Consider the following 26,061-nt stretch of genomic DNA (forward strand, 5'->3'; position numbering starts at 1 on the left):
ATAAGAAAAAAAAAATGTAACTCTTAGGGCTTCATGGTCACAGGAAATTTTTAAAAATTAAACTTTAGATTATATATTTTTTTGCATAGAAGTGTGATAAATAGTCAATAAAAGACTTTCAAGCATAAAAATTGGGTAGATTCTATGGGGAATGTAGAATGGAATTATAATTTCTGACTTATGATCTTTTCACGTGTTTTTAAATGGATAATGGTGAGGTATCTAATCAGTGTAGTATTAGATTCCATTGGATGCATTTGAAAGAGTGATATAGTTTTATTTTGAAATGTGAATGTACATACTATACTGGAAATAATGTTTGCAACTATTTAAAACTACAATGAAACATTTTATGTCAATTTAAAAAATGTGTAGAGAGAATGCAGGTCTTCAATATTTTTTATAGGGTCCATGAGCAGGAAGACTTGAAGACCACTATGCAGAAATATGTATGGGCTTTAGGATCTGGAAGGAATCTAATTGATTAATCCATCTTGATCAATGTACAGATGAGAGCACCGAGGGCTTTTCTGGAAGGAATCTGATTGATTATCTAATCCATCTTGATCAATTTACAGAGGAAATTAACATACTGAGGACCAAGGAGGGTTAGTTGATTTTCCCAAAGTCACACAGTTGGGCCTAGACCCTGGGTGTCCTTGCTTGCTCATTCTGCTTCCACTGTGCTCAGAAGTCCCACCACCAGTTTTGAGGAATGAGGAAGAAAGACACAAAGTGATCTCGAAACCGTCACTGAATGACAGGGACTTCTCCTTGGGTAGGTTGCTCTCCACCCTGCCACTTCAGCCTCAGCGGTCAGGCTGGGAGGCCAGGGTTTGCATGGGGCAGCCCTGAGGCTCAGGGTAGTTGGTTTAGATGGACTCCTGACTAGGAATTTCCCTTCTAGGGTCTCTTCCACCCGCTGTCACCTGAGAGTAAACCTGATCTTTAGGGAATCTAAAGGTCCAGCCTGGGCCATCACCATCTTATAAAAGATGCCTTCCTTAAGACACTTGACTTTCATCTGCTAATCATTATAATAAATGAATAGTGCCCCTGGAGAGAAAGGTGCTGCCTTGTGCAGTGCCCAAGCTCCGGTTTACACAGCAGCCCTGGGCCAAACTAGCCCCTTATAGCCCCTCGGTCCAGACAGGAACTGAGCTAAGGAACTGTGATCCCAGACAGCAGAGCCAAGCTGCTGGGGTCACGGTGCACTGAAGTGGATACTGCTGCTATGCCTTGCAAGGCCTGAGGTGGACAGGGTGCTGTGCACAACACCTTGCTGTTGGCAGGCTCTTGTCCTCAGTACCTCAGGAGAAGGGCAGGATCACACTGCCGATAAGACAGACAGATTTCTTTTTAATGACTTTCAAGGTTTGGTTAGTTTTATCCTCATGAACTCTGATTTCCCTTTGGAACAAATACATGGTAAAGTTGAGATGGGGGTAGGGGGCTCTGGCTGACCAAACAAAGACAGGCAGACCCAAGCAGGCTATGGCCAAGGACAGCCCTGAAGAGCAGGCCTGGCCCTGAGACACAAACGAGAACATGGTTGAAGCCGAGGACCCAAGGCTGACAGGAAAGGACGCAGGCTGCTGTCAGGACACACACTACCACACACTCAAGGCCAGGACCCTGCTGACGCGGCAGCCCTCCACCCTGGCCCCTTACCGCCCCCCGCCCCTCTCCCCCGCCTGCCAGCTGCCAACAGGGCTCTGCCCTGTGTCTTCCACACCTGTCACTGCCTGTCCTTGTCCAGGGGGGGCCCCATCAGCCCCTCCTCAGCTGCCCAGCAGAGCAAGCAGTTAGTGGGGAGGGGAGGGAACATGGAGCGGGGGCCGGTGGTGGGGGCAGGGCCGGGAGCCGGGGCCCGAATCCGGGCACTGCTGGGCTGCTTGGTCAAGGTGCTGCTCTGGGTGGCCTCTGCCTTGCTGTACTTTGGAAGTGAACAGGCCGCCCGCCTCCTGGGCAGCCCCTGCTTACGGCGCCTCTACCATGCCTGGTTGGCAGCAGTGGTCATCTTTGGGCCCCTTCTGCAGTTCCATGTCAACCCTCGGACTATCTTCGCCAGCCACGGCAACTTCTTCAACATGTGAGTCCACTCAAGGCTGTGGGAACCGGCTCCCTGCACTCTGGGATCCCAGCTCCTTTCTCCAGGCTTCTGTCCTCCTGCCAGTCTGAACACTAAAAATAGGCTAGGAGGTTGAGGAGAAGATGGGGGAGGGGGAGGGGAAGACAGCCATGGGGTACAGGGGAAGTCAGGAGCAAGATGGAAGAGGAAATGTGGACCCTAGAATGCTGACCAGTCCTCTAAGGAGACGGCAAAGCTTAAATGGCTGGGGGTTGCAAAGGGCACGGGAAAGACAACCAGTGATGATGTGTAGGGTTGGGGACAGAGCAGTGATGGGAACACAGACCAGGGTGGGGAGACAGGGCTGGGGGTCTCAGTAGCCTCCCATCTTCTCTGCCCACAGAAAGTTTGTGAATTCAGCGTGGGGCTGGACATGCACCTTCCTGGGGGGCTTTGTGTTGCTGGTGGTGTTCCTGGCTACACGGCGCGTGGCAGTGACCGCCAGGCACCTGAGCCGACTGGTGGTGGGGGCAGCCGTGTGGCGGGGGGCTGGCCGGGCCTTTCTGCTCATCGAAGACCTGACTGGCTCCTGCTTTGAGCCTCTGCCCCAGGGCCTGCTGCTCCATGAGCTGCCAGACCGCCGCAGCTGCCTAGCAGCCGGCCACCAGTGGCGGGGCTACACGGTCTCCTCCCACACCTTCCTGCTCACCTTCTGCTGCCTGCTGATGGCTGAGGAAGCGGCAGTGTTTGCCAAGTACCTGGCCCACGGACTGCCTGCCGGCGCCCCCCTGCGCCTCGTCTTCCTGCTCAACGTGCTGCTGCTGGGCCTCTGGAACTTCTTGTTGCTCTGTACTGTCATCTATTTCCACCAGTACACTCACAAGGTGGTGGGTGCCGCAGTAGGCACCTTCGCCTGGTACCTCACCTATGGCAGTTGGTATCATCAGCCCTGGTCTCCAGGGAGCCCAGGCCACGGGCTCTTCCCCCGCCCCCACTCCAGCCGCAAGCATAACTGAAAGAAATAAAAGCCATCAGGCCTGGCTCTGGCTCCTCTCTTCATTTGGTTGGAGCCTGGAAAAGGTGGAAAGAGAGTCTGGTAGTCACTAGGGTTCCTCAGCCATTCCCTGGTGTCATCAATCCTGAATGACCTTCCTTAGCCTTGACCTCTGTCCCTTCTGTTGTCCTTTTAGCCTCTGCAAAGACTGTGAGCTATCTGGGTCTGTGATATTGAGGAATGGTACTCCTAAGGCAGGTAACAGTGTCTTTAGGTGTAAGCATCATTTTTATGAGCAGGTGCTCCATCTCCAGCCTGGCAGATTTGTTTTTCCTGCCTTCTCCACTGAACCTCCCCTCCACCTTCCTCAGGGGACTGCCTATCTGGGCACTCCACTCTGGGACCCTTCCTGCACTGTCTCCCCCACAGAGGGTCTGTGTGTGCTCATTTATTTAACAAATGCTTATTGAGCCAAGCATAGTTCCATGCCATGTGAATGAGACAGACAAGGTTTCTGTCGTTTTGGGGCTTATCAGCTAACTGGGGAAAGCAGATAATAAACACAAATAATAATAGCAAACACTTGCACTGTATCTACTCTGTGCCAGGCACTGTTCTAAGTGTCTATAAATTCTTTAAATAAATTAACACATTTAGTCTTCACAACAGCAAAACTATGAGGTAGTACTGTTCCCACTGTACAGCTGCAAAAACCAAGGCACTGAAGTTAAGTGACTTGTTCCCAGCTAATAAATAGAGGAGCCCATATTACAAACTCCAGCAATATGTGTGTATTGTCTATGTTCTAAACCAGGGATTAGCAACCTACAGCCCTTTTGTGGCCAGTTTTTGTATGGCCTTCAAGCTATAATAAGAATGGTTTTTACATGTTTTGCTTTTTTTCTTCTTTTTTTTTTCAGTCCTTCCCTTGCTGATACATTTATAAATGGTTGAAAACAATCAAAGAAGGATATTTCATGACACGTGAAAATTACGTGAAATTCAAATTCCAGTGTCTATAAAATGAGGTTTTATTGAACCCAGCCACACTAATTCATGTACATATATATGGCTGCCTCCTGCTACAGTGGCAGAGTTGAGTAGTTGCTACAGACATTGTAAGGCTCCAAAAGCCTAAAATATTTACTATCTAGTCCTTTACAGAAAAAGTTTTCCAAAATCTTGTTTAAACCACTACATTATCCTGTTTCAAAAAAACTAGAACAAAAACAAAAAACTGGCTCGTATCAGAGAGAAAAGTGCTGTGAATGTACTAAAACAGGATGACTTGTAATAGAGAGACTTGGAGAGAGGTACTTTATAAAGGATAACGGAGAAAGTTCTCTCTGAAGAGGTGACATTTGAGCTGAGAACCTAATGACAACACTCAGGGGAAGGGCATTTCAGGCAAAGGGATTAGCAAGGGCAAAAGCCCTGAGGCAGGAATGTACTTGACAACTTTGAGAAACAAATGGAAACCCAAGCATTTGCGAGTGTAATGAATGACCGGGAAAGCAGTAGGGAAGTGAACTTGAAGGGGAGACATGTCCCTTTGGATTTCATTCTAAGGACAACAGGAAGCTGAGAAATGGTTTTAAGCAGGAGAGAAGCATGAACCCCCTGCTCCGTGAGAGTACATTATAGAAGAATGGAGTCCGCAGCAGGGGTGCAGGAGCGAGTCCACTGGAGCTTGAGTATTGCTGCAGGGGCCGGAGAGTGCCCATGGCGCCAGGAGCCCATGCTGGCAAGGCTAGGAAAGAGACCAGGTCTTGCCCATCTCTGAGGAAACATGGGGAGCCCCAAGTAAGGCTTACCACTGTCCGAGGCTGAGCAGGGGAAGAGAGCGAGTAGGGAGTCCGTGGGTAGTCGAGAGGCGGGGAGATGGGAGGCGGCAGGTGGAAGGTGGGGCGTGGAGAGGTCGGTGTGGGCGGGGTGATCCGAGTACCCGGCTCCGTGAGGCGGGGGTGGGGCGGAGGCAGTAGGCAGTAGGCGGGGTCTGAGGCGGGGCTTCGGGAGGCGGGGGCGGGGGGAAGCACTCCTCTCGGGCTCTCGGGGTGGGGGCCGCGCCTCGGCCACCCTTCTCGGCGGCTCCGCCCCTCCCCCTCGGGTGGGCCCCGCCTCCTTCAGTCCTCCAGTCCCTGCTCCCCAGGAAGGCCGTGCGGGCTGCGAGTTGCTGCTTTCGCTTTCCCTTCCCGGTGCCCACTCCTCGCTCCTCGCGCGGCGCCAGGCCCCCCGCCCGGCCATGGCCACGCTCAGGGTCCAGCCTGAGGCCCAAGCCAAGGTGAGCGCTGCGGGTTCTAGGCGGGGTCCCGGGGAGGCGTGGCTCAGAGAGACTGAAGGCATTCCTCGCCCGCCCCCAGACCCCGACCCGAGTCGGGGTCAGTCTGCAGAGCCTGCCCGCGGGGCGCACCTGATCCCCGGGAGACCGGGGGGGGGGCGGCGGGGGGGGGCTGCCTGCGCGGAGAGGCGCGGCGGCTGTGGTTCAGCGGGGTGAGATGAAGCAGAGAGCTGGCGTGGAGGGGAAGTCCGCTGGCCCGGGCCCGGGCCACACACAGACCGGGTGCGGGACCTGCCCCTGCCACCTCGTGGCCTTTCCTTCAGGAAGGTCCCGGGGCCCGCTCCACAGGGCAGCCCGACTCTGCCCCACTAGCAGAGGGCTTTCCACACCTCTCACACAGCCCATGCGACCCCAGGAATCCGTTCTCACTCGAGCCACTCGCCCTTCAAGGCCAGGAATGTACTCATCCCCCAAATCCAGCCCCATGGGCATGCACTCCTCCCTCCCCAGATCCAGGTCTGCAGAGATCCACTCCAACACCACCCCAACCCACCCTTGCAGGGATCTATCTTGGCTTCCTCAGGTCTGGCCTTAGGGGGATCCACTTCACCTTTCCCCCCAGGCCAGGCCCCATACAACCCTAAGGGAACTGTCCTCAAATGAACTGGCCTTAAAGCCAAGTTTCTGAAGGGTTGCCTGTGCCCAACAGGTGGATGTGTTTCGTGAAGACCTGTGTACCAAGGTAAGACCTGCCCCATCAGTACTTACACCCCCACCCAACTCTTACTGCTCAACCCTGCCTTACTGCCTAGGAAAGGCATTTGGTTCTGACCCCATCCTCCTCCACCTCACACAGACAGAGAACCTACTCGGGAGCTATTTTCCCAAGAAGATTTCTGAGTTGGATGCATTTTTAAAGGTACTGGGGCCCAGCAGGGAGCTGGAGAGTTTGGGGGACCTTGAGAGTGAGGAGGTGAGAGGAACACCCTCAGCTTCTGCCCTCCTCCCACCCTACACCAGGAACCAGCTCTCAATGAAGCCAACCTGAGCAATCTGAAGGCCCCGTTAGACATCCCAGTGCCTGATCCAGTTAAGGAGAAAGAGAAGGAGGAGCGGAAAAAACAGCAGGAGGTAAGTCTGGAAGAGCTGGGAGAAGGGATCCAACCATGGGGAAAATCAGCCTTAGTCCTGACTCCTATGGACCCCTCTCTCCCTGCAGAAGGAAGACAAGGATGAAAAGAAGAAAGGGGAAGATGAAGACAAAGGTACTTGGAACCACTACGGTGGGAAGACTTGAGTCCTACCCCACAGGAGCTCCTCCCTAGGGAGTCCTTTCCACTCTCCCCTTCAGCACCTCACACACAGGCTCAATCATGTGACTGACCCATTGCCCACTCTCTAGGTCCTCCCTGTGGCCCAGTGAACTGCAATGAGAAGATCGTGGTTCTCCTGCAGCGCTTGAAGCCTGAGATCAAGGATGTCATTGAGCAGCTCAACCTGGTGAGCCCTCCCACTTCCACCCTCAGGCTTTTTAGGTCAAACCCTTTGTCCTCTTGGTTCCCGGCTAGTTAAGGTTTGGCACTTGCCAGGTCTTAGCAAGAAGAGGGCACAGCAAGTGAAGCCAGAAGTCTAGGCCCTAGGGCTCAAGATGGACCTGGTACACCTCCACCCAGTGTGGGCAGGGAAGCTAGGGAGGATAGGAACCTGGGAATTGGGTGGAGGGTTGATGTGGCTTTGATGCCATTTGCTCCCCCCAGGTCACCACTTGGTTGCAGCTGCAGATACCTCGGATTGAGGATGGGAACAATTTTGGAGTGGCTGTCCAGGTGAGACCACTGCCCCACTCCCCCACCCTCCTATCTACTCCATGCTTCCTTCCACTTTCCCCCTTGCTTTCTTTCCCCAGGAGAAGGTGTTTGAACTGATGACCAGCCTCCACACGAAGCTGGAAGGCTTCCACACTCAAATCTCTAAGTGAGTGACTGCTCACCCACACCCACACTCTGGACTCCCTTCTTCTCCCACTCCATACACACTTCTCCTTCCCACAGGTATTTCTCTGATCGAGGTGATGCAGTGACCAAAGCAGCTAAGCAGCCACATGTGGTAGGTGAGGCCCAGGTTCGGGTGCATGGGTAAAGGACACATGTGAAGTCAGGCATGACCTGAGTTTCCCACAGGGTGATTATCGGCAGCTGGTGCACGAGCTGGATGAGGCAGAGTACCGGGACATCCGGCTGATGGTCATGGAGATCCGCAATGCTTATGTGAGGAGGCGAGGGCAGGGGTGGGCAGAGACAGCTTTCCCAGGTCACCCACTCCCTGGCACTGCAGGCTGGGGGTGAAGGGTGACAAAGCTCCGTCTCTCCACAAGGCTAGAAATGGGGCACAGAGCCAATGGGGGCCTGAGGCTGACCCCTCTCCTCCCTGGTCTTGTAGGCTGTATTATATGACATCATCCTGAAGAACTTCGAGAAGCTCAAGAAGCCCAGGGGAGAAACAAAGGGAATGATCTATTGAGAGCCTCCTTTTATTCTGTGATAGATACAGCACAGATCTTCTTGTTTTTTACCGTGGACTCCAGACTTTTCCGTACCTTTCTCTTGTTGAGGTTTTTCACTCACCTTGCCTCCCAGGCACAATAAATATAGTCATACTGTGACCTATCAGCCCAAGTCTCTTTATTGGATCCTGACACCCATGGCCCTGGCTCAGGCATTTCCATTGGTGGGACCAACCCACTGGGTGATTTGGGTATTGAGCTGCTGGTTGGTCCAGTCCTGCCGGATGTCGTCAAGGTGGCAGTCAAAGTCCACAAGATGCTGGTGTGCTTGGCCCTCCAGGAGTGCTCCCACCATCTGCCGTGACTCCTCCCAGTCCCTCCACATCACTCTGAAATAATAACCCCCATGGAGGTCAAACAGCAGGCAGTGGGTACAGACACATACTTAACAAAGGTTGGGTCTGGAGAAGGACCCTTGGGGCAGGACCAAGGACAGAAGAGGCCTGCCCAAGAGCCTTGGGCTTTCAAGAAAAGGTGGAGGGAGTGGGGCACTCACAAGTTCTTGTCCTTGGGGACCCAGTGAAGACCTTGGTTCTCCAGGACGATGACTGGGGGCACACGAGGCTGAGGCACCAGTTTCTGATTATCCAACTGGGACAAAGAAGGGCAGGTGTGAAAGTCTCAAGGATCCACCTCCCTACTTTCTCTCCACCTCTCCACCCTGAAACCCAAGCCTCACCATTATAAGTACTGCATCAGGGAAGAATTCTGCAATTCGTCCAGCGATTTTCAAGGCCAGGGGCCCAGGGCTGTGTAGAAGGAAGATCAGAGGAGTGAGGAGCTGACTGTGGGCAAAACCTGTCCATTTGAGCTGGGCCTCCCATGTCTCATAGATGTGGGCGCAGCTGTGGCCTTTCCCTGTGGCAGGCCTGGGGGGCTCGGGCCTGCTGGATGCTTGATGCACAACTGCTTGATGCTTGAGTGTTGTGGGAAACAGGTGCTCTGACACTGCTGGTGAGAGTGGAAATCAAAGATGGTCTTTTTGGAGGGCAATTTGGCATAACCATCCAAATTGAAACTATACTATGTACATGCTGACCCAGAAGTTCCACTTATAAAGAATTTACTATTAATATTATAGTAATAGGACAGTGTCCATAATAAAAAGTTGGAAACAATCTCAATGTTTAATGTAGGCATTAAATAAATTATGGTACATCCATATTCATACTATATAGCTGTTAGCGAAGGCAGCTCTTGGTGTGGAAATGGAAAGATGGCAAATATTTATTAAGTGAAGAGAAGCAAATTACAAAACAGTATTTCTAACTTGATTCATATATATGATTAATATATAGAATTATCTTTCTCTCTCTCTATATATATATGTAAAGAAATTTCCTTATTTTTAAAATTGCTGGTTGGGCTCTGTGTTCTTTCAGTACTTTGGGGATACCTCAGTTAAAGCAAGATCAGCCTGTTGTCCATACACAGTTGTCCTCCCCACCCTCACTGCAGCTCCTCCAGAGCAGGGTTCTGTCCTATTCATCTTTGTATTTCCTCACTCCAGTACCCAGCATAGTGCCTGGTGTACAGCCCCTGCTCCTAAGCGTTTCACGGAGGAAAGACGAAAGGAATGACCTTGGTTCTCTTACGCGCCCCCCTTCCCCCGCCCCAGCCAAAATCCTTTGCCTTCCGCCTCTGGCTACTCCACTCACCTCTGGTCGCCCAGAGCTGCATTGGCATGATAGTACCCAGCCACCACCAGACCGGCCTGTGTGCCCCACACATCCACCTGTCGTGGGAAAGGGGCCATCAGTAACTAAATCATGCCGCTAGCCTTGGTACGCCCTGCTGCCAAGCGGGCGGGGATGGACTTTGGGCTAGGGGTGTTAGAGGGTTGAGAGTGGGCGTCCAACGGAGGAACCTGGTTGAGGGCGACCTCCAACATGACGGACAGGGCCAGCTGGCTGTGGAAGAGGGGCACACAGTCGGTGAGGCACAGGCATTCTCCGGACCGCGGCGCCGGCGCCAGCAACAGCCCGTTGACCGCCGCGTGTGGGTACCGGGCGGCGTGCAGGCACATCTTCACGTAGGCCCGGGCCGAGATCTCCACTTCCCCCATGGCGAGCGGGGCCTGCCGGGAAGCAGCAAGCCCGATTAGTGCCGGTTCCCCACCCCGCTCAGGCGAGCCGGTCCCCAGCTCGCGTTCGTGTAGCTCCCTCCAGCTCTCAGCGCCCTCCTTGGCCCTTCCCAGTGCCCCCTCACTTAGGTTCAGCGGCGACGCTAACTCGGCTCTAAGGCGGCCCGCCGGCTTCGGGCGACCTCGGTCCCAGAGCCCTCGCCCGGCCTGGCCCAGAAGGAGGTTCCGATTGCATCCCGCGGCACCGAGCGCCGCCTCCTCTGGCCCCTAGCGGGCAGCAGCAGACCCCCGCCTGTCCCGGGGACCCAGAGCCGGCAGCTCCCAGCTGGACGGTTCTCGGAGTCCCGCCCATGTGGTGCTCCTTGATAGGTCTAGAGGTTCTCATTTTCTCCCATCAGCGGCCGCGTCCAAACTTTGCCCCGCCTTTGTCTCCAGCGAACTGGAAAGCACCCGCAACTGCAAAGGAAAGAAAATTGCCCGCCCGCACTCTTATTGGCCAGGCTACCCGACTTCCACTCTTGATTGCAGGTTGGCTTTGCCTGTTACTCGTGTTGCCCGCCACCACAGGCTCGGCAGAGCCCTGGGAATGGAGCGCTTGCCAGCAGTTGGGTGTCCCGAAGCACTGGGGACAAAGTAGATAGCCTTGCTCCTTTTATGGAATGAGAGGATCTGTACTGTCTATCTTCTCTGTCATTTACTAATGAGCCGTGTTGCCTTCAAGGCCGCAGGTTTCTTTAATATAATATCTGCTACCCACGGTCCTTTAAGGATTAAATGAGATATATATGGGGACGGGCTTCCAAGCTGTCAAGTGCTATGCTGCAAATACTTCTCTTTTTTGTTGTTGTTGTTGTTGTTTCTTTTTCCACATCAACAGCAGCAAAAATTCTTATATTTTAAAACAGGATAAGGCCCTGAATTAAAGAACAATCTCATGAAATTTATAGTAAAGACCACAGCAGAGGAACCCTTGTCTCTATCACCTGCCCAGGGATGAATCCTGAAAGGCAGAGATAAAGACATGATTGACTGAAGGGGAGGGAAAAAAGGACAAAAAGAAAAACTTACAGATTAATCCTTCCCATAATGTCCTGTGGTATAACTCCTTCCCCACAATGCCTTGGGTGCATTTTTCCCCCTCCCAGCCCTTGAGAAGGAGTCCAAACCATTCATCCATAATCCACCCAGTGAAACCTCATTCTCCCTCTAAGCTTGTTGAGGGAGGATTGTTCCTTTTTTCATCCCCCTTCAGCCACAGAGCTTTCCCCACTCTATCCAAAGCCTGATTATTCCTATAAGGGCTCTGCCCAAATGCCACCCCTTTCATGAGACCTCCAAGGGAAATAATCTTGTGAAATTCCAAAACACAGGTTATCTGCATGGCTGTCATGGCCTGTAACAGTTCCCACTCTGTTCCTTAGTTGGACCTCTTAAGACCAGGATGGGCATCTAATTCATCTTTGTCTTCCTGGCGCCCCCACCCCTTCCCACCACCACATTCATCTTCAGCGTCTGGACATACGTGGCACTCAATAAATGATTTTTGAATGAATGTCACACACCAGAGGTAATCCACACAAAGTACAGGTCATTTATTTTCCTTCTAGCCCTGGGCTCAGTACATAGATGGCTTCTCTTCACCCTTTGGATTGACAATTTTCTCCAGGTTGCTGCTGATGATATGATAAAGCTCAGCCTGGGAGAAGGCCAGAGAGTAAGAGTCAGCTTATGGCCTCTCTCCCCCATGCACCTTCCTTAAAGGCTTACTCCATACTCACATAGAAGGCCCTCAGGTCCAGCACCATGGCCCTGAGCTCCCTATAGGCTGCCTCATCTCGCTCGTGCACCAAGGCCCGGTAATCCATCTGGGATACGGGAGGCAAAGCTAAGTCAGCCCCAAGGGAGCTTGGGACATTAGTCTGGTTTCCTTATATAGGGAATAGGTTAACTTGAGGATAAGCCCCTTCTCAACACCAAGAAATGGGATCCCAAAGCATTGAGCAGAAAAAGGAGTAGAGGTTGCTGAAGCCCAAATCAGTTTTTCTAGGCAACAATTTTGGCTTCATATTTTCCACATTGGGAAGGTCTTACAAGATAAGGACCTTTTCCCCGCCACCCACCCCACCTCCAGCCAGTTAAAAGGCTGGTGGACTATCCACTCACTACATGGGTCTCCTTGGAGGCCTTGGCCACAGCATCCCCACGTTCTGAGAAGTACCTGCCAGAAGCAAGGGGAATACCACAGGGGTGAGTGAGTCTTCAGGGAGATGTATTCCCTCAGACTCTTTGCACAAAGAAATGGCTCTACAGCCCCCCATGTTGGTCCTCCAGCTGCCCTCACTTGGAAATGGTTGTCTGGAAGGCTTCCACTTTGGTCTTGACTGCATTCACCCTCTCCAGCACCTTCTCCTGTAGTGACACGGGTGGTAAAGAAAACATTTCATTTCCTCCCTTCTTCACTATCTCCCTCTCCTCCTACCTCATGTCTAGCTCCTATCTCTCACTCCCCAAGTCTGTCCCCACTCTCCGTATCCTCAGTCATCCCCCTTTTTCTTTTGGTTTTAATTGTAGAGACAGGGTCTTGCTCTGTTCCCTAGGCTGGAGTGCAGTGGCACAATCAAAGTGCGGCTTTGAATTCCTGGGCTCAGGTGATCCTACTGCCTCAGCCTCCTGAGTAGCTAGAATTACAGGTGCCTGCCATCATGCCTGACTCATTTTTTAAAAATTTTTTGTAGAGGTGGGGGTCTCACTATGTTGCAAAGGCTGGTCTCGAAATCCTAGCCTCAAGCGATCCTCTTGCCTTGGCCTCTCAAAGTGCTGGGATTACAGGCATAAGCCACCACACTTGGCCTCAGTCACCCTTTTCTTACCTGGATTGCTACCCCAAAATCATTTCCATCCTCAATCTTGGGGATCAGGTGCTGGATCCATGTGACCACCTGTATTAAGAGGCATCATGTAAAAATAATTAAACAAACCTACTGGGTTCTTCTTATTACTGCTACTTCTTAGTAATAGCTATATTTAATAGAGCACTTATATACCAGGCACTGTGCTAGATTTATCTCATTTAATTATCACAGCCATCTTCCAAGGTATATATTCTTATTGTACCCATTTAACAGATGAAAAAATTGAGTCATAGAACATCTAAATGTTTTACTTAAGGTTACCAGCAGGGTTCAGTGATAGAACCAGGATTCTATCACTTACTCAGCAGTCTCTCTCTAGGGTTCATGCTTTTAAACCAACTCACTATATCATATCACCTCCACTGTACTGTGTATCTGGTATAGCAGTGGGGTCTAAGGCTACAGAGGCAGATACAGTAAAGTCTCTGATTTCAGGGCTACCATTGTGACACCAGAGGTCTAACAGAATGATGAAACAAAGGGGATCTAAACCCAAGGCACAGAAGGAAGTTTCCTTTTTCAGGATTAGGTCTCTCAATGAAGGATTTACATCTCTGAAGGGGACCAGGGCCTGGCCTTGTTCATCTTCTCTTGCCACTTCCCCCAATTCCCAGGCTTACCAGAATGCACTTCTCTTTGAGAGTCCAGACTTCTGGCTTAACCAGGGCAAGCAGGGACAGGACTTTTTCATTCCCAGGGAGAAATCCACACTTAGGTACTGTGAGAAAGAGGGGATTCAGGTCCTTTCTCATCGAGCAGTTAATGTGCCATTTCCCCTTCCCTAGTCACCCCTTTCTCCCTTACCGTCTTTCTTCTCCTGCTTATCTGTTTCCATCTAAGGCAAAGAGGGGAAAGTAGCCTTTAGAAAAGTCAAAGAGGTTGAAGGGCTATCACCTCCATTGGGTTTATAGTCTGAGCCCTGCCCCATGAATACCTTACCTCGTCATCCTTGGGTGGGGGGTCTGGGATAGGGATGTCCAGTGGGGCCCGGAGGGAGGACAGGTCAGCCACATTGAGCGAGTCCTCCTGCACAGAGCTCACTGTCAGGGGCTGCCCAGCCTCTTCCCTTCACCCTGAGTCACAGCCTTCCCTCCACACATCCCTACCCTCTGCCGCCCAGCCTAGGCTCAGGCCTCCCACCACCCTAATGTTCCCAATCTACCATTCACAACTATTCTCTGCATGCTGAGCCCAGCTGTTAGCTAGAGAGGGTGGGTGGAGGGGAGAGTGGACATGGGATGGAGCAGGAGGGGCCCACACTACTCACTTGCAAGAGCTGACTCAGGTATATGATTTTCTGTGGCAAGAATCTGTAGAGGAATTCCTCAGCCTGTGGGTTACATTGCAAGGGTGGGGAATCACAGAAGACATTCAATGACATGTCTGAGAATTGGCACTGGAAGAGCCCTTATAAATCATTGAGTCCAAGACTTACAAATGAGGAAACTGAAGCCCTGAAAGTCAAGGGACTTGCCCAAGCTGGTAAGTGGCAGAACCAAAATTAGGACTGTGGTATTCCTGCTTTAGGGGCCATGGCTTTTCCCTTCACATCAAAAGAGGGGAGAGGAAGTGCCAGAAGGGGAGAGAGTCCAAAGAGGTGCCATTTAATGGTAGATATCAGTAATTAGGAGCTCACCTTGGGTGAAGGGTTGGTAAGGGAAATAGGGACAAAGTCCAGGGTGGGTCTGGGAGTCACTCTGAGAGGTTGTGACCCTCAAGTATTGGTCTAAGATTCTGGGTCAAATTGCTTCAACCAAAAGAGACTTACCTCCTGGAAAAGATTTTGCCTGAAGACATCCACCTACACAGACAGCAGTACCCGGATGTTGGTTAAGGGTCTAAGTTGTCAAGAGTAAGAACCCATCCCAATCGGGTGCCTTCCAACTGTACCTCAGGCCTTTCCCCCACAAGCCAGTTTTCCCTCAAAGCCCCTGCTCAGTGCAGAGACTGGTTAGAGGGCAGGAATCTGGAAATCCCCGGGCTTAAGTGAAGGCTCCAAAGACCGGCTGGGGGAGTTCTCTGGCACAGTCTTGGTCCCCTGAAGCACCCAGCTTGGCCTCCATCCAGGAGGGTTCCCCGGACCCTGCCTGGCCTCCAGCTCCCCGTTACCTGTTTGCGGGCCTCCCCACTCAGGCGCACCCCACAAGGCTTGGCCATGCTGCTCCAGTTGCCAGATCTCCGGTCTCTCAGCTAGCCGCCCTGGCTTTCGCTTTCACTCCCCAGGCCCAGGCCCGCCCCCCTCAACCCCGCCCCCTTTCTTTTTTTTCCTTCCCCCTCCCCCTGGCAGGCCGCAAATAGTAGGTAGCCCCTCAGCCATTCCCAGCCAGTTGCCACCAGGAGAGGCGGTGCTGGCTGGGTCATAAGCCCAGGGGTTGTCCAAGGGAGGGGCTAGGGTGAGCGGGATCGCTGAGACTGGAACACGGGTTGTCCCTCGGCGAGGGGGCGGGGCTTACAGCGAGGGCTGAGGGGAAGTCCGGGGTTGGGGTGAGAGGGATGGGAGAATGGGAAAGGGGGTATCCAGTGGTGGGGCTCCCCTGAGAAGGCTCGACCGTGAGGGGACGGAGAGGGATCAGAGCCAGTGGAACGGGTGGTAAGAGGGAGCCCCTGGGCTGGAGAAGGGGTGGAAGAAAAGCTGGCGGGGGGGGCTTTCCCCTGCCTTCAGGACAGACCGGAGAGGGGGCGGGACTCGCTTGAGTGGGCCTAGGGCTGGCCAGAGTCGGGTCCCCAGCAAGGGGGGGGGGGACTTTCCCAGAGAGGACCAGACCATGGCAGACTGGTCCTGATGGAAAGGGCAACGCTTTGAGCCAAACAGGACCACCCCGCGCCTAGAGCCATCGGAAGGGGTGGAACCCAAACGGGAGGAAGGCAGGAAAGAGCTCTTGACTGCAGGGAAAACGCGGGGACGCGCTGAGGGAGGAGCCAGGAGTTATTTACCTCCTCATTGGTTGGGACCACCTTCTTGGCCACGCCCCTGGCTTCCGGACACACTCCCCTTCCTTAAGCTTAAACCCCACCCGTTCCTCTGAAACCCGGTCGCAGTCCCGCCCTCTTTCCTAGTACTTCCTGTTCCCGGCTAACCCTGCCCCTGAGCCGGGGTCCGGAGAGTGACCGTGGCCTGAGTGACCCGGGGCAGCTCCACGGACCGGGTCAGGTCTCCAAGCCGGGCACCAGACGGGAGGGGCGGCGCTCGGGCCGCGCACAGCCCGTGCTGGGTCCTGGCGGGCGGCGAGGCTGGGGCTGACTCCTGTCTCAGGATGCCCGGGGAGGAGGAGCGGGCCTTCCTGGAGGCCCGCGAGGAGCTGGCGAGCGCCCTGAGGAGGGATTCCGGGCAGGCGTTTTCCTTGGAGCAGCTCCGGCCGCTACTGGCCACCTCCCTGCCGCCAGCCGCCCGCTACCTGCAGCTGGACGCCGCACGCCTGGTCCGCTGCAACGCTCATGGGGAGGTGAGACCCGGCCCCGCTTGAAAGAGGGACATAGGTCCTGGGGCCGGGGCGGGCTCACAACTCTCTGCTCTCTGACTGCTCCCAGCCCCGAAACTACCTCAACACGCTGTCCACGGCTCTGAACATCCTGGAGAAATACGGCCGCAACCTCCTCAGCCCTCAGCGGCCCCGGTACTGGCGCGGGGTCAAGTTTAATAACCCTGTCTTTCGCAGCACAGTGGATGCGGTGCAGGTGAAGCCCCTGAGCCTTATGGGAAAGGGGACTGGGACTGGCTGGGCCTGGGCTGGGGATTGGCTAGAAATGGCCTGAGGCTGTGCTGAATGGGAAGGGGCGGTGATTGGTTGTGAATGTGTGGTAGGGGGGCCGGGATGTGCTACGATTGTATGGCTACACGGAGGAACAGCCAGATGGGTTGAGCTTCCCCGAAGGGCAGGAGGAGCCAGATCAGCACCAGGTTGCTACAGTCACACTGGAAGTACTGCTGCTTCGGACAGAGCTCAGCCTGCTGTTGCAGGTAAGATGTTTCTTAGTCCTGATGATTTACAGACCAGGGCTGGGGAGCACAGCCTAACTCAAGTCAGTCTGAGGACCCCCATGTTGCTGAGCCATGGGCATTCTGGGAGCTCCTGGTACTGTTCTTTTGTCTGTGAATGTTAAGGGACTAGGGCATATAGGAATGGCCTTGTTCTAGGGTGCTAGGTGGAAGCCCTTTTTATCTGGTTTGCAGAATACTCATCCAAGACAGAGGGCACTGGAACAGCTGCTGGAAGACAACGTTGAAGATGATGTAAGGCAGGCAGGAAGGGGGCTGATGAACAAAGGGAACAGGAATTGTTGGATTCTGTGTCCCATGCCCCTTGCCCATTCCCTGCTCTTTCTTCCTTAGACGCTACAGCTTTCAGAGTTTGAACCATTACTGAGAGAGATTGCTCCTGGCTCCCTCACCACATCCTCTGCCCCAGGTATGATTGGTTCTACATGGGGGCAGGGGAGAGTAGTAGACTATATTGATGGAAATTTGGGACCTTCCTCTATCTTCTTGGTTATCTTCCTTTGTTTTTTAAAAGAGATTAAAATTGTTTTCTTGGGTTCAAATGTTTTGAAAAGTAGTCTTGTGATTTGCCTCCATCCATAGCAGATTCAGGTATGACCTAGTCTCTTAGAAAGATGTTCTGTTCTTTCCTCTGGTGTTCTCTAGGCTCCACTCCTGGTCCTTGCTTCCTCTGTGGTTCTGCCCCAGGCACACTGCACTGCCCATCCTGTAAACAGGCTTTGTGCCCAGCCTGTGACCACTTGTTCCATGGACACCCATCTCGTGCTCATCACCTCCGCCAGACCCTTCCCAGGACCCTGGTCCAGGCCACCCACCTGAGCTCCAGGTGAGATGTCTTCTCTTCTGGATGAGAATGAAATTTAGAGACCTTAAGATCACTTGATTATCTACCATATACCAAGTTCTATGCTAAAGACTCTTTAATAGAGGACGAGCAACCAGTCACAGCCCTGAAGGAGATAGTAGACATACACATCAAGCAAGTAGCATTCACCATAAGACAGGTTATGATGGTGTGCAAATAGGTAGTAGGTGGATGCAACCTAGTCTGAAGGATCAGCTCAATCACTTGGCAGTATTTTCAGTATCCACACTAGGTATATCTACCCAGAAGAAGTGAGCTTTAAGCTGCCATTTAAATGTTACACAGGCCATGGGTATGGGAGTGTTTGAGACAGAGACAACAAGATGTGCAAGGGCCAGTGCCATGTGCTGTTTCTCAGGAAATGGGGAATGCCCAGAAGTGAGGGACCCAGGTATCAGGTCCCCACCTCAACAGGCCATATCTGCTTTTCCATTACAGTTTACCTGCCTCGGCCCAACCACGGCCCCAGCCGACCTCCCTGCTGGCCCTGAGAGACAGCTCTCTTTCTTCCCCTGATCCTGCAAGTGCTCGTTTGCCCTGGCACTGTGCTGCCTGTGCCATGCTAAATGAGCCTTGGACAGTGCTCTGTGTGGCCTGTGATCGGCCCCGAGGCTGTAAGGGGTTGGGGTTGAGGATCGAGGATCCCCAAGGAACTGAGGGCTTAGAACCTGAGCTTGCACGGGGTCGGTGGGCCTGCCAGAGCTGTACCTTTGAGAATGAGGGAGCAGCTGTGCTATGTGCCATATGTGAGCGACCTCGGCTGGCCCAGCCTCCCAGCTTGGTGGTGGATTCCCAGGATGCTGGTATTTGCCTGCAGCCCCTTCAGGTAACCCATTCCTGGCCTTCCCAACTCTTCTTTGCACATGTTACTTCAGGCCATTCTCTGCTTTCCCACCCCCCATTTTCCTTTAGTTCCCCCAGCTCCATATATTTCCATCATAAACCCCAGCCAGCCAGTCAATGGGATAATCCTTTCTGCCTTCCCAGCAGGAGGATACCTTGCTCTCTTCTGCCCAGACTCAAGTCTGGTACTGTATACATTGTACCTTCTGCAACTCGGGTCCTGGCTGGGTGTGTGTAATGTGCAACCGGACAAGCAGCCCCATCCCAGTACAGCATGTCCCCCGGCCCCATGCCAGCTCTTTGGAAAAGGCACTCCCTAAGCCTGGGCCTCCGGGATGCCTCAGTGCCCCCATGCCCAGTTCCTGTGGAGACTCTGAGAAGCACCGACAAGACAAGATGCGGGAGGAAGGTCTCCAACTAGTGATCATGATCCGGGTGAGGATTTGGCTTGGGATGAGGTGGGGCTGAGCTGGTGGGGGAAGGGAGATGCTGCAATTGGTTGATAGTTCTTATAAGATTTGTCATTGTTAGCAGCAGCTGTCCCTTACTGAATACTTCCCACATGGCAATTACCATTTTATGCACCGGTCACATGGTCGATGGCTGAGCCCAGCCACTGTTGGCATCTCGGTTCATCTGAGGGTGGGTGGAGGGTATCCCTCTTCCTGGGCCTGATGGGCATGACTGTGCCTTAGGAAGGGGAAGCTGCAGGTGCCTGTCCAGAGGAGGTCTTCTCGGCTCTGCAATACTCAGGCACTGAGGTGCCCTTGAAGTGGTTGCGCTCAGAGCTGCCCTACGTGCTGGAGATGGTGGCTGAGCTGGCTGGACAGCGGGACCCCGGGCTGGGTGCCTTTTCCTGTCAGGAGGCCCGGAAAGCTTGGCTGGATCGCCATGGCAACCTTGATGAAGCTGTGGAAGAGTGTGTGAGGGCCCGTCGTAGGAAGGTATCAGCTGTGCTGGAGGTGGGACAGGGTTGAGAGTCTGAAGAGTTCAGAGTCTCTTACATTCTCCTTTGCTTGCTTTTCTGTCTTTACTTCCTCTCTCCACTCCCAACTTGTAGGTGCAGGAGCTCCGGTCTCTGGGCTTTGGGCCTGAGGAGGGGTCTCTCCAGGCATTGTTCCAGCATGGAGGTGATGTGGCACGAGCCCTGACTGAGCTACAGCGCCAGCGCCTAGAGCCCTTCCGTCAGCGCCTCTGGGACAGTGGTCCTGAGCCCACCCCGTCCTGGGATGGACCAGATAAGCAGGTGCTGGGAGGAGGCGAGGAGCCAAAGAACCCACCTAGAGGAGCAAGAGGGAATTTGGGAAGGGAAGGTCCCTGGGCTCTGACAGTGACTCCTGCCTCCACCTGAATCACATTGCAGAGCCTGGTCAGACGGCTTTTGGCCGTCTATGCCCTCCCCAGTTGGGGCCGGGCAGAGCTGGCACTGTCACTGCTGCAGGAGACACCCAGGAACTATGAGTTGGGGGACGTGGTAGAAGCTGTGAAGCACAGCCAGGACCGGGCCTTCCTGCGCCGATTGCTTGCCCAGGAGTGTGCTGTGTGTGGCTGGGCCCTGCCCCACAACCGGGTAAGCCTTCCCCACCGTACTTGGTCCTAGAATGACTTTATTCCCTTTGCACCTCCACCCCAGTTTGTGTCTCTGGCCCTGTCTTCTACTCTGCAGTTGCCCAGGTACCCCTGAAGGCTTCTGGGACGGGGAGGGCAGGAACAGTCTATCTCCTCTCTTTTTATTTAAATGTTCTATTATGGAAATTTTCAAACATACAATAGTAAAGGAAATTATAGTAAAGATTCCCTTACTCCCTTCAACCCTTTCACTGCCAGTGTATTTATCACCAAGCTTCAGCAATTATCAATATATGGCCAATCTTTATTCATTTATATACACAGAGGATTATTTTGAAGCAAATCTCAGGCACCATAGTTTATCTGTGAGTATTTCAGTATCCATCTCTAAAAGATAAAACTCTTTTTGAAGACATAGACACAATACCATTGTCACACCAAAAAAAATTAACAGTAATTTTTTGATATCAAATATCCAGTTGGTAGGAGCAAGCTCTTCTTAACTCCCAAGCTCCCACTTACTGTAGGTCACAAGTGGCAAATACTTTGGCCAAATACTGTCTGATTTCATTAGCCTGGCTCTGTATGTGTCTTATTTTTTTCTTTTTTCTTTTTAGACAATGCCAAGTGTTTTCTCTCTCTTTTTTTTTTTTTAATAATTGTAGATTTATAGGAGGTTACAAACATAGTACATAGAGTCTTGTGTACTCCTCACTCACCTTCCCTCATTGGTGACATCTTTTTTTTTTTTTTTTTTTTTTTGAGACAGAGTCTCACTCTGTTGCCCGGGCTAGAGTGCCGTGGCATCAGCCTAGCTCACAGCAACCTCAAACTCCTGGGCTCAAGCAATCCTTCTGCCTCAGCCTCCCGAGTAGCTGGGACTACAGGCATGTGCCACCATGCCCGGCTAATTTTTTCTATATATTTTTAGTTGTCCAGCTAATTTCTTTCTATTTTTAGTAGAGACGGGATCTTGCTCTTGCTCAGGCTGGTCTCAAACTCCTGATCTCGAGTGATCCCCCCGCCTCAGCCTCCCAGAGTGCTAGGATTACAGGCGTGAGCCACCGTTGCCCGGCCGTTTGTTTTTAATTGAATGTGAATGCCTTTAGAGGCATTTTTGTGTTTACCTTAGGTCTTGCCACTGTCTACTTTCCTCCACCGACTAATTGTCTTCAGATGTTTAGGTTGCCTGCCTGGCACCCTGCTGGCACTTGAGGTTGCTACCTTTGCCTAGTTGTTAATTAGACCCTGGTTTCCCAGTGGACACCTGAATACTGCTCCTTTCCCAGGCTGGCAGCTGTGGCTTCTGACTCCCTCCCCTTCTGTCCCTCACACTCTAGATGCAGGCCCTGACTTCCTGTGAGTGCACCATCTGTCCTGACTGCTTCCGCCAGCACTTCACCATCGCCTTGAAGGAGAAGCATATTACAGACATGGTGTGCCCCGCCTGTGGCCGCCCCGACCTCACCGATGACACACAGTTGCTCCCCTATTTCTCCACCCTTGACATCCAGGTACTACAGCCCCTAGGACCCAGGTGCCCTGGGCTTTGAACAGGAACCCTACCCACCCACTGCTTCTGTACCCTGTCCCCAGCTCCGGGAGAGCCTAGAGCCAGATGCCTACGCGTTGTTCCATAAGAAGCTGACTGAGCGTGTGCTGATGCGGGACCCTAAGTTTTTGTGGTGTGCCAAGGTAAGTGGCCTGCCCAGAGGGGCTGAATATGGCGGGGTGGGGGAGGCGGAATAGGCCTCAGATAGCTGTAAAGCTATGCTCTTGCACTTACAGTGCTCCTTTGGCTTCATATATGAGCGTGAACAGCTGGAGGCGACATGTCCCCAGTGTCACCAGACCTTCTGTGTGCGCTGCAAGCGCCAGGTAAGGCGCATTCATACTTTCAGAAATACTTGCTGAGCTACTCCCAGGTACTGTGTTAGACTCAGGGGAGCTTGTGTACTGGAGAGCAAAACAGACCTGAGTTCTAGGCAGGGAGACAGGTATAAGGGAGAAAGGGAAGAACTGAGGGAGGAAGAAAGGAGAGCAAGGAAAGAGAAAGGAGGGAGGAAGGAAGGAAAGAAAGCGAGGGAAGGAGGAAGGAACTAATGTTACATAGGCGCAAGTTCCATGAAGAAAACAAATAGGAATCTGAGACAAAGAATAACAGAATGGACCTACTTAGGGTAGAGAGGTCAGACAAGTCCTCTCTAAAATGGTGTAATTTAAGCTCAGGCCTGAAAGTTAAGAAGAAGCCAGCCACACAAAGAGTATTTGGGACAGAAATAACAACACATGGGAAGGCCAAAGTCAAAAAGAAGTGGTGTGTGACTGGAGCCTAGAGGGCAAGGGTGAAGGTGGCAGGTGGTCAGAGGAGCCAGCTGCCAGATCAGGAGAGCCCGGAAGGCCGAGTGAGGCAAGTGTTATCCTTCATTCTGAGATGAAGCAAGGGGCAGTGCTATCTCATTTGTCTTTTAAGAGGGTTGTTGTTTGATACCAAAAAAATTTCATCTACATTATGAAACATAATAATAAAGTGAACACCTGAGACCCCAGCTGCAAACCTCAAAACTAGATTACCACCGGCACTGTTCAAGCTACCTGGCTTATACTTTTGAAGGCCTTTTGGCTGCAATGGGGAGACTGGGTAGTAGGGGAGCAGGAGTGGGAAGCAGAGAGACTATAACTAAGGCAAGTTCTGATGATGGCTTGGAGTACGGTGGTAGCAGGAGGGGCACAGGGTTGGGATAGGCTTGGGTAGTGGAAACAAGACTTGCTAATGAATATAGGGTAGTATGAGGAAATGCAAGAACCAAGGATAGCCCCTCAGTTTAGGGTCTGAGAAAATGGCAGATGACGATGACATAAACTAAGCTTGGGACCACTGGATGTGAGTGGAGGGCCAACAAGGACCGGGGCATGGGATGGACCTTCCACGTGAAGCCTACTTTCCCTCCGGCAGTGGGAGGAGCAGCACCGAGGTCGGAGCTGCGAGGATTTCCAGAACTGGAAACGCACCAATGACCCAGAATACCAGGCCCAGGGCCTGGCAATGTATCTTCAGGAAAATGGCATTGGTAAGGCTGCTCCCCACCCCTTGGTCTGTTTGCTCAGTAGTCTGTCATTGCCAGTGGCTCTCTTTCTGAGGACCTTGAGTTGCAGTGGCAGCCCCAGCCCTGACCTCCTGTCCCTTGCAGATTGCCCCAAGTGCAAGTTCTCGTACGCACTGGCCCGAGGAGGCTGCATGCACTTTCACTGCACCCAGTGCCGCCACCAGTTCTGCAGTGGCTGCTACAATGCCTTTTACGCCAAGAATGTGAGCCCGAGCCCAGAGGATGGGGAAGAGCTAGAAGGACGGGGGGCTGCCATTGGGTTTGAGGGACAAAGGCCATTGAGCAGCCCAGGGGAAGAGAAGAGGAAGTCAGTGGGATGTAAAGCACCTCTTTCTGTCCCCTCTCCCTCTTTGCTCACTCCAGACCCTCGAGTGTCTCCATCTCCCCCCACCCCTCCACCCCTCACGCAGGGGTTCCTGAGAGGCCAGGACCCCAACAGTCTCCAACTTCCCCTCTCCCATCTGGGTTTCCGCCAGAAATGTCCAGACCCTAACTGCAGGGTGAAAAAGTCCCTTCACGGCCATCACCCTCGAGACTGCCTCTTCTACCTGAGGGACTGGACTGCTCCCCGGCTCCAAAAGCTGCTACAGGTCAGAGGTGGCCAACCCAGCTGGGTTTGCGGGTTGCCCAGGAGAGGAAGGCAGGGCCCAGGCTGGGCAAGAATGGAAAAGGCTGTATGCTGGGAAATGCAGAAGGGACTAGCATCAAGGGGAACATAATGCCCATCTGTCTCTGCTCCTCCTTAGGACAATAACGTCATGTTTAATACAGAGCCTCCAGCTGGGGCCCGGGCAGTCCCTGGAGGTGAGTGTCGGAACAAACCTTTGAGAAGGGGAGGTGGTGTGCTGGGCTCCCACTGTGTGATGGGAAAGGGGAGCCTTGGGTCTAACAGGACTTGGTGTGTGCCCTCTGACAAGTTAATTAATATTAATTAATTAATATTAATTAATAATTAATCTCCCTAGGCCTCCTTCTATAAAATGAGGTGATATGCACCTGTAGCTGAGCTAGTTTACATAAGACATTAAAGCACCTGGTACCCATGAAGGTGGCAGGCGGTCAGAGGAGCCAGTATTAATTAAAAAATTAATACTAATTTTTTTATCCATTCCCAAATGATAATGAAATTAACTCGTGATATTTAATGAGAACTGCTAGTTACAGGGCACTGTTTTAGGTTCCATGAGGGCAACAAAAAGGTGTCTTATATGTTTCTAATCTATCCAACTTCTTATAGTCTAAACAGAGGTAAGTCTATGGCCACACCACCCTGAATGCACCCGACCTCATGTGATCTCAGAAGCTAAGCAGGTTAGGGCCTGGTTAGTACTTGGATGGGAGATAGCCTGGGAATACCAGATGCTGTAGTCTTTAAATTTTTTAAAAATTATTTTTAGAAAATAGAGGTAAGACCTTCACAGAATAAGTTTACTATGCAAGAGCGAAATAACAACCAAAAGAGCTGTCTCAAGGGAATATGTGTTTATGAGCCAAAAGCCAGCTTAGATAAAAGTAAGGACAAGGTCTCTGCCTCTGTGTCAGAGTCTATCTGCTGCTGATGGCATCTCTAAGTACCCACCACCACTGGGAGAGCAGGAATTCCTGTGCTTGTTCCCCTCCCTGGAGGCTACCTTCCCTGCCCCATGGATATTCCAGTTCCCCTGGGGCTTTGTGGTCAGTGGTCTCCTCCCAACAGAGGGTCCCTTTCTTCTCTCACCCATAGGTGGCTGTCGAGTGATGGAGCAGAAAGAGGTTCCCAATGGGCTCAAGGATGAAGCTTGTGGCAAGGAAACTCCAGCTGGCTATGCCGGCCTCTGCCAGTGAGTGCTGGCAGGACATGGAGCATGGTGTTGGGCATCGGGGTAGGAGTGGTGAGGGCATGCCCAGGCAGTAAAGTAGGTCTCTGGGAGCACTAGGTCCTGCAAGGAATGCGAGGGAGGGGGCTTTCTGGGCAAGGGCATGGACAGGTAGTAGCAGGCAACGTGCACAGGTTGGTGCTGCCTACAGGTGAAACAGGCAGGGCTTATCATTCTTGTTTTGAGTATCCCAGTGCCCACCATGGACTGGGCACACGCAGTTAATATTAGCCAACAGAAGAACAAGTGTTCTGCTCCCTTATCTCCCCAGGGCACACTACAAAGAGTATCTTGTGAGCCTCATCAATGCCCACTCACTGGACCCAGCCACCCTGTATGAGGTTGAAGAGCTGGAGACAGCCACTGAGCGCTACCTGCACGTGCGTCCCCAGCCATTGGCTGGAGAGGACGCCCCTACCTACCAAGCCCGCCTGTTACAGGTACAGCCTTCACCCAGCCTTGCCTCTGACCCCACCCTCCAGAAGTCACCTGTCCCAGCCTGAGTCTGAGCTCCAGGCTTCCAGTATCATTACCTTCTCTCTCCTTCTGCAGAAGCTGACAGAAGAGGTTCCCTTGGGACAGAGTATCCCCCGCAGGAGGAAGTAGCCGGGGCAAGGGTCCTGGTGAGGGTCCCGTGGCCTGACTCCCTCAGGAACAGCTCCAGCACCAATAAAGAAGCATCTTACTGCCCAGGCTTCTTGGTGGTCCTTCTTCCTGGCCCCACCATCCAGGGGCACCAGGGAGAGAGGGGGGTGAACAGAGCTTTGCTGAAAGGGACCCCTGAAGCTTACCGTCTGGCCCCTCCTGGACTCCAGGCCAGGAAGGAATTGACACTGCAGATGGGCAAGGCGGGCCCTCGCCATCTTGCCACCTGGTCTGGGCTCCCTCTCACACTGCCTTCCTTTCATCAGATTCGGCTGGTA

At 52.7% G+C, this 26,061-nt stretch overlaps 5 protein-coding genes and 1 pseudogene across 9 annotated transcripts; 4 read left to right on the forward strand and 2 right to left on the reverse strand.

Annotated features, from left to right (window-relative positions):
• The first annotated feature begins 1,826 nt into the window (after nt 1–1,826).
• Nucleotides 1,827–3,087, forward strand: FITM1 (fat storage inducing transmembrane protein 1). Its single transcript, XM_069463751.1, has 2 exons — nt 1,827–2,092; nt 2,475–3,087. Exons 1-2 carry the CDS (start codon nt 1,827–1,829, stop codon nt 3,085–3,087), a joined length of 879 nt encoding a protein of 292 aa, XP_069319852.1.
• Nucleotides 3,088–5,173: 2,086 nt separating this feature from the next.
• PSME1 (proteasome activator subunit 1) lies at nt 5,174–8,000 on the forward strand. 3 transcript variants are annotated; one of them, XM_069485818.1, is made up of 11 exons: nt 5,174–5,346; nt 6,053–6,085; nt 6,200–6,262; nt 6,364–6,474; nt 6,563–6,608; nt 6,746–6,843; nt 7,101–7,169; nt 7,250–7,317; nt 7,395–7,449; nt 7,524–7,618; nt 7,783–8,000. In XM_069485818.1, exons 1-11 carry the CDS (start codon nt 5,308–5,310, stop codon nt 7,805–7,807), a joined length of 702 nt encoding a protein of 233 aa, XP_069341919.1. In that variant the 5' UTR covers nt 5,174–5,307; the 3' UTR covers nt 7,808–8,000. The 3 variants fall into 3 exon arrangements, with proteins under 3 accessions (XP_069341919.1, XP_069341909.1, XP_069341900.1); XM_069485808.1 differs by having other exon boundaries at nt 7,289–7,317; nt 7,524–7,610; nt 7,783–7,875; XM_069485799.1 differs by having other exon boundaries at nt 5,176–5,346; nt 7,524–7,610; nt 7,783–7,875.
• Nucleotides 8,001–8,054: 54 nt separating this feature from the next.
• On the reverse strand, nt 8,055–10,412 carry EMC9 (ER membrane protein complex subunit 9). Its single transcript, XM_069485843.1, has 6 exons — nt 10,115–10,412; nt 9,774–9,983; nt 9,565–9,641; nt 8,586–8,655; nt 8,403–8,497; nt 8,055–8,235 (listed from the first exon to the last, which is right to left on the reverse strand). The coding sequence occupies exons 2-6, from the start codon at nt 9,969–9,971 to the stop codon at nt 8,055–8,057; spliced, it is 621 nt and encodes a 206-aa protein (XP_069341944.1). The 5' UTR covers nt 9,972–9,983; nt 10,115–10,412.
• A 1,168-nt stretch (nt 10,413–11,580) lies between these two features.
• On the reverse strand, nt 11,581–15,135 carry PSME2 (proteasome activator subunit 2). The gene is made up of 11 exons (XM_069485830.1): nt 15,011–15,135; nt 14,670–14,702; nt 14,169–14,231; nt 13,841–13,927; nt 13,706–13,736; nt 13,522–13,619; nt 12,860–12,928; nt 12,331–12,398; nt 12,153–12,207; nt 11,768–11,854; nt 11,581–11,685 (listed from the first exon to the last, which is right to left on the reverse strand). Exons 1-11 carry the CDS (start codon nt 15,056–15,058, stop codon nt 11,605–11,607), a joined length of 720 nt encoding a protein of 239 aa, XP_069341931.1. The 5' UTR covers nt 15,059–15,135; the 3' UTR covers nt 11,581–11,604.
• A 90-nt stretch (nt 15,136–15,225) lies between these two features.
• On the forward strand, nt 15,226–25,824 carry RNF31 (ring finger protein 31). Of its 3 annotated transcripts, none has more exons than XM_069485754.1 (21): nt 15,226–16,344; nt 16,430–16,576; nt 16,704–16,859; nt 17,073–17,132; nt 17,232–17,307; nt 17,544–17,724; nt 18,202–18,589; nt 18,751–19,041; nt 19,302–19,550; nt 19,667–19,852; nt 19,970–20,176; nt 21,516–21,689; nt 21,772–21,870; nt 21,964–22,053; nt 23,132–23,246; nt 23,367–23,485; nt 23,759–23,872; nt 24,029–24,086; nt 25,006–25,102; nt 25,410–25,578; nt 25,691–25,824. In XM_069485754.1, the coding sequence occupies exons 1-21, from the start codon at nt 16,156–16,158 to the stop codon at nt 25,742–25,744; spliced, it is 3,219 nt and encodes a 1,072-aa protein (XP_069341855.1). In that variant the 5' UTR covers nt 15,226–16,155; the 3' UTR covers nt 25,745–25,824. The 3 variants fall into 3 exon arrangements, with proteins under 3 accessions (XP_069341855.1, XP_069341863.1, XP_069341873.1); XM_069485762.1 differs by having other exon boundaries at nt 15,226–15,385; nt 16,704–16,921; XM_069485772.1 differs by lacking the exons at nt 24,029–24,086; nt 25,006–25,102; nt 25,410–25,578; nt 25,691–25,824 and having other exon boundaries at nt 23,646–23,825.
• Nucleotides 24,535–24,653, forward strand: LOC138380939 (5S ribosomal RNA; annotated as a pseudogene).
• Nucleotides 25,825–26,061: the final 237 nt, after the last annotated feature.

This window comes from Eulemur rufifrons, chromosome 2 (assembly GCF_041146395.1).
Source record: "Eulemur rufifrons isolate Redbay chromosome 2, OSU_ERuf_1, whole genome shotgun sequence".
NCBI classification, from domain to species: Eukaryota; Metazoa; Chordata; class Mammalia; order Primates; family Lemuridae; genus Eulemur; species Eulemur rufifrons.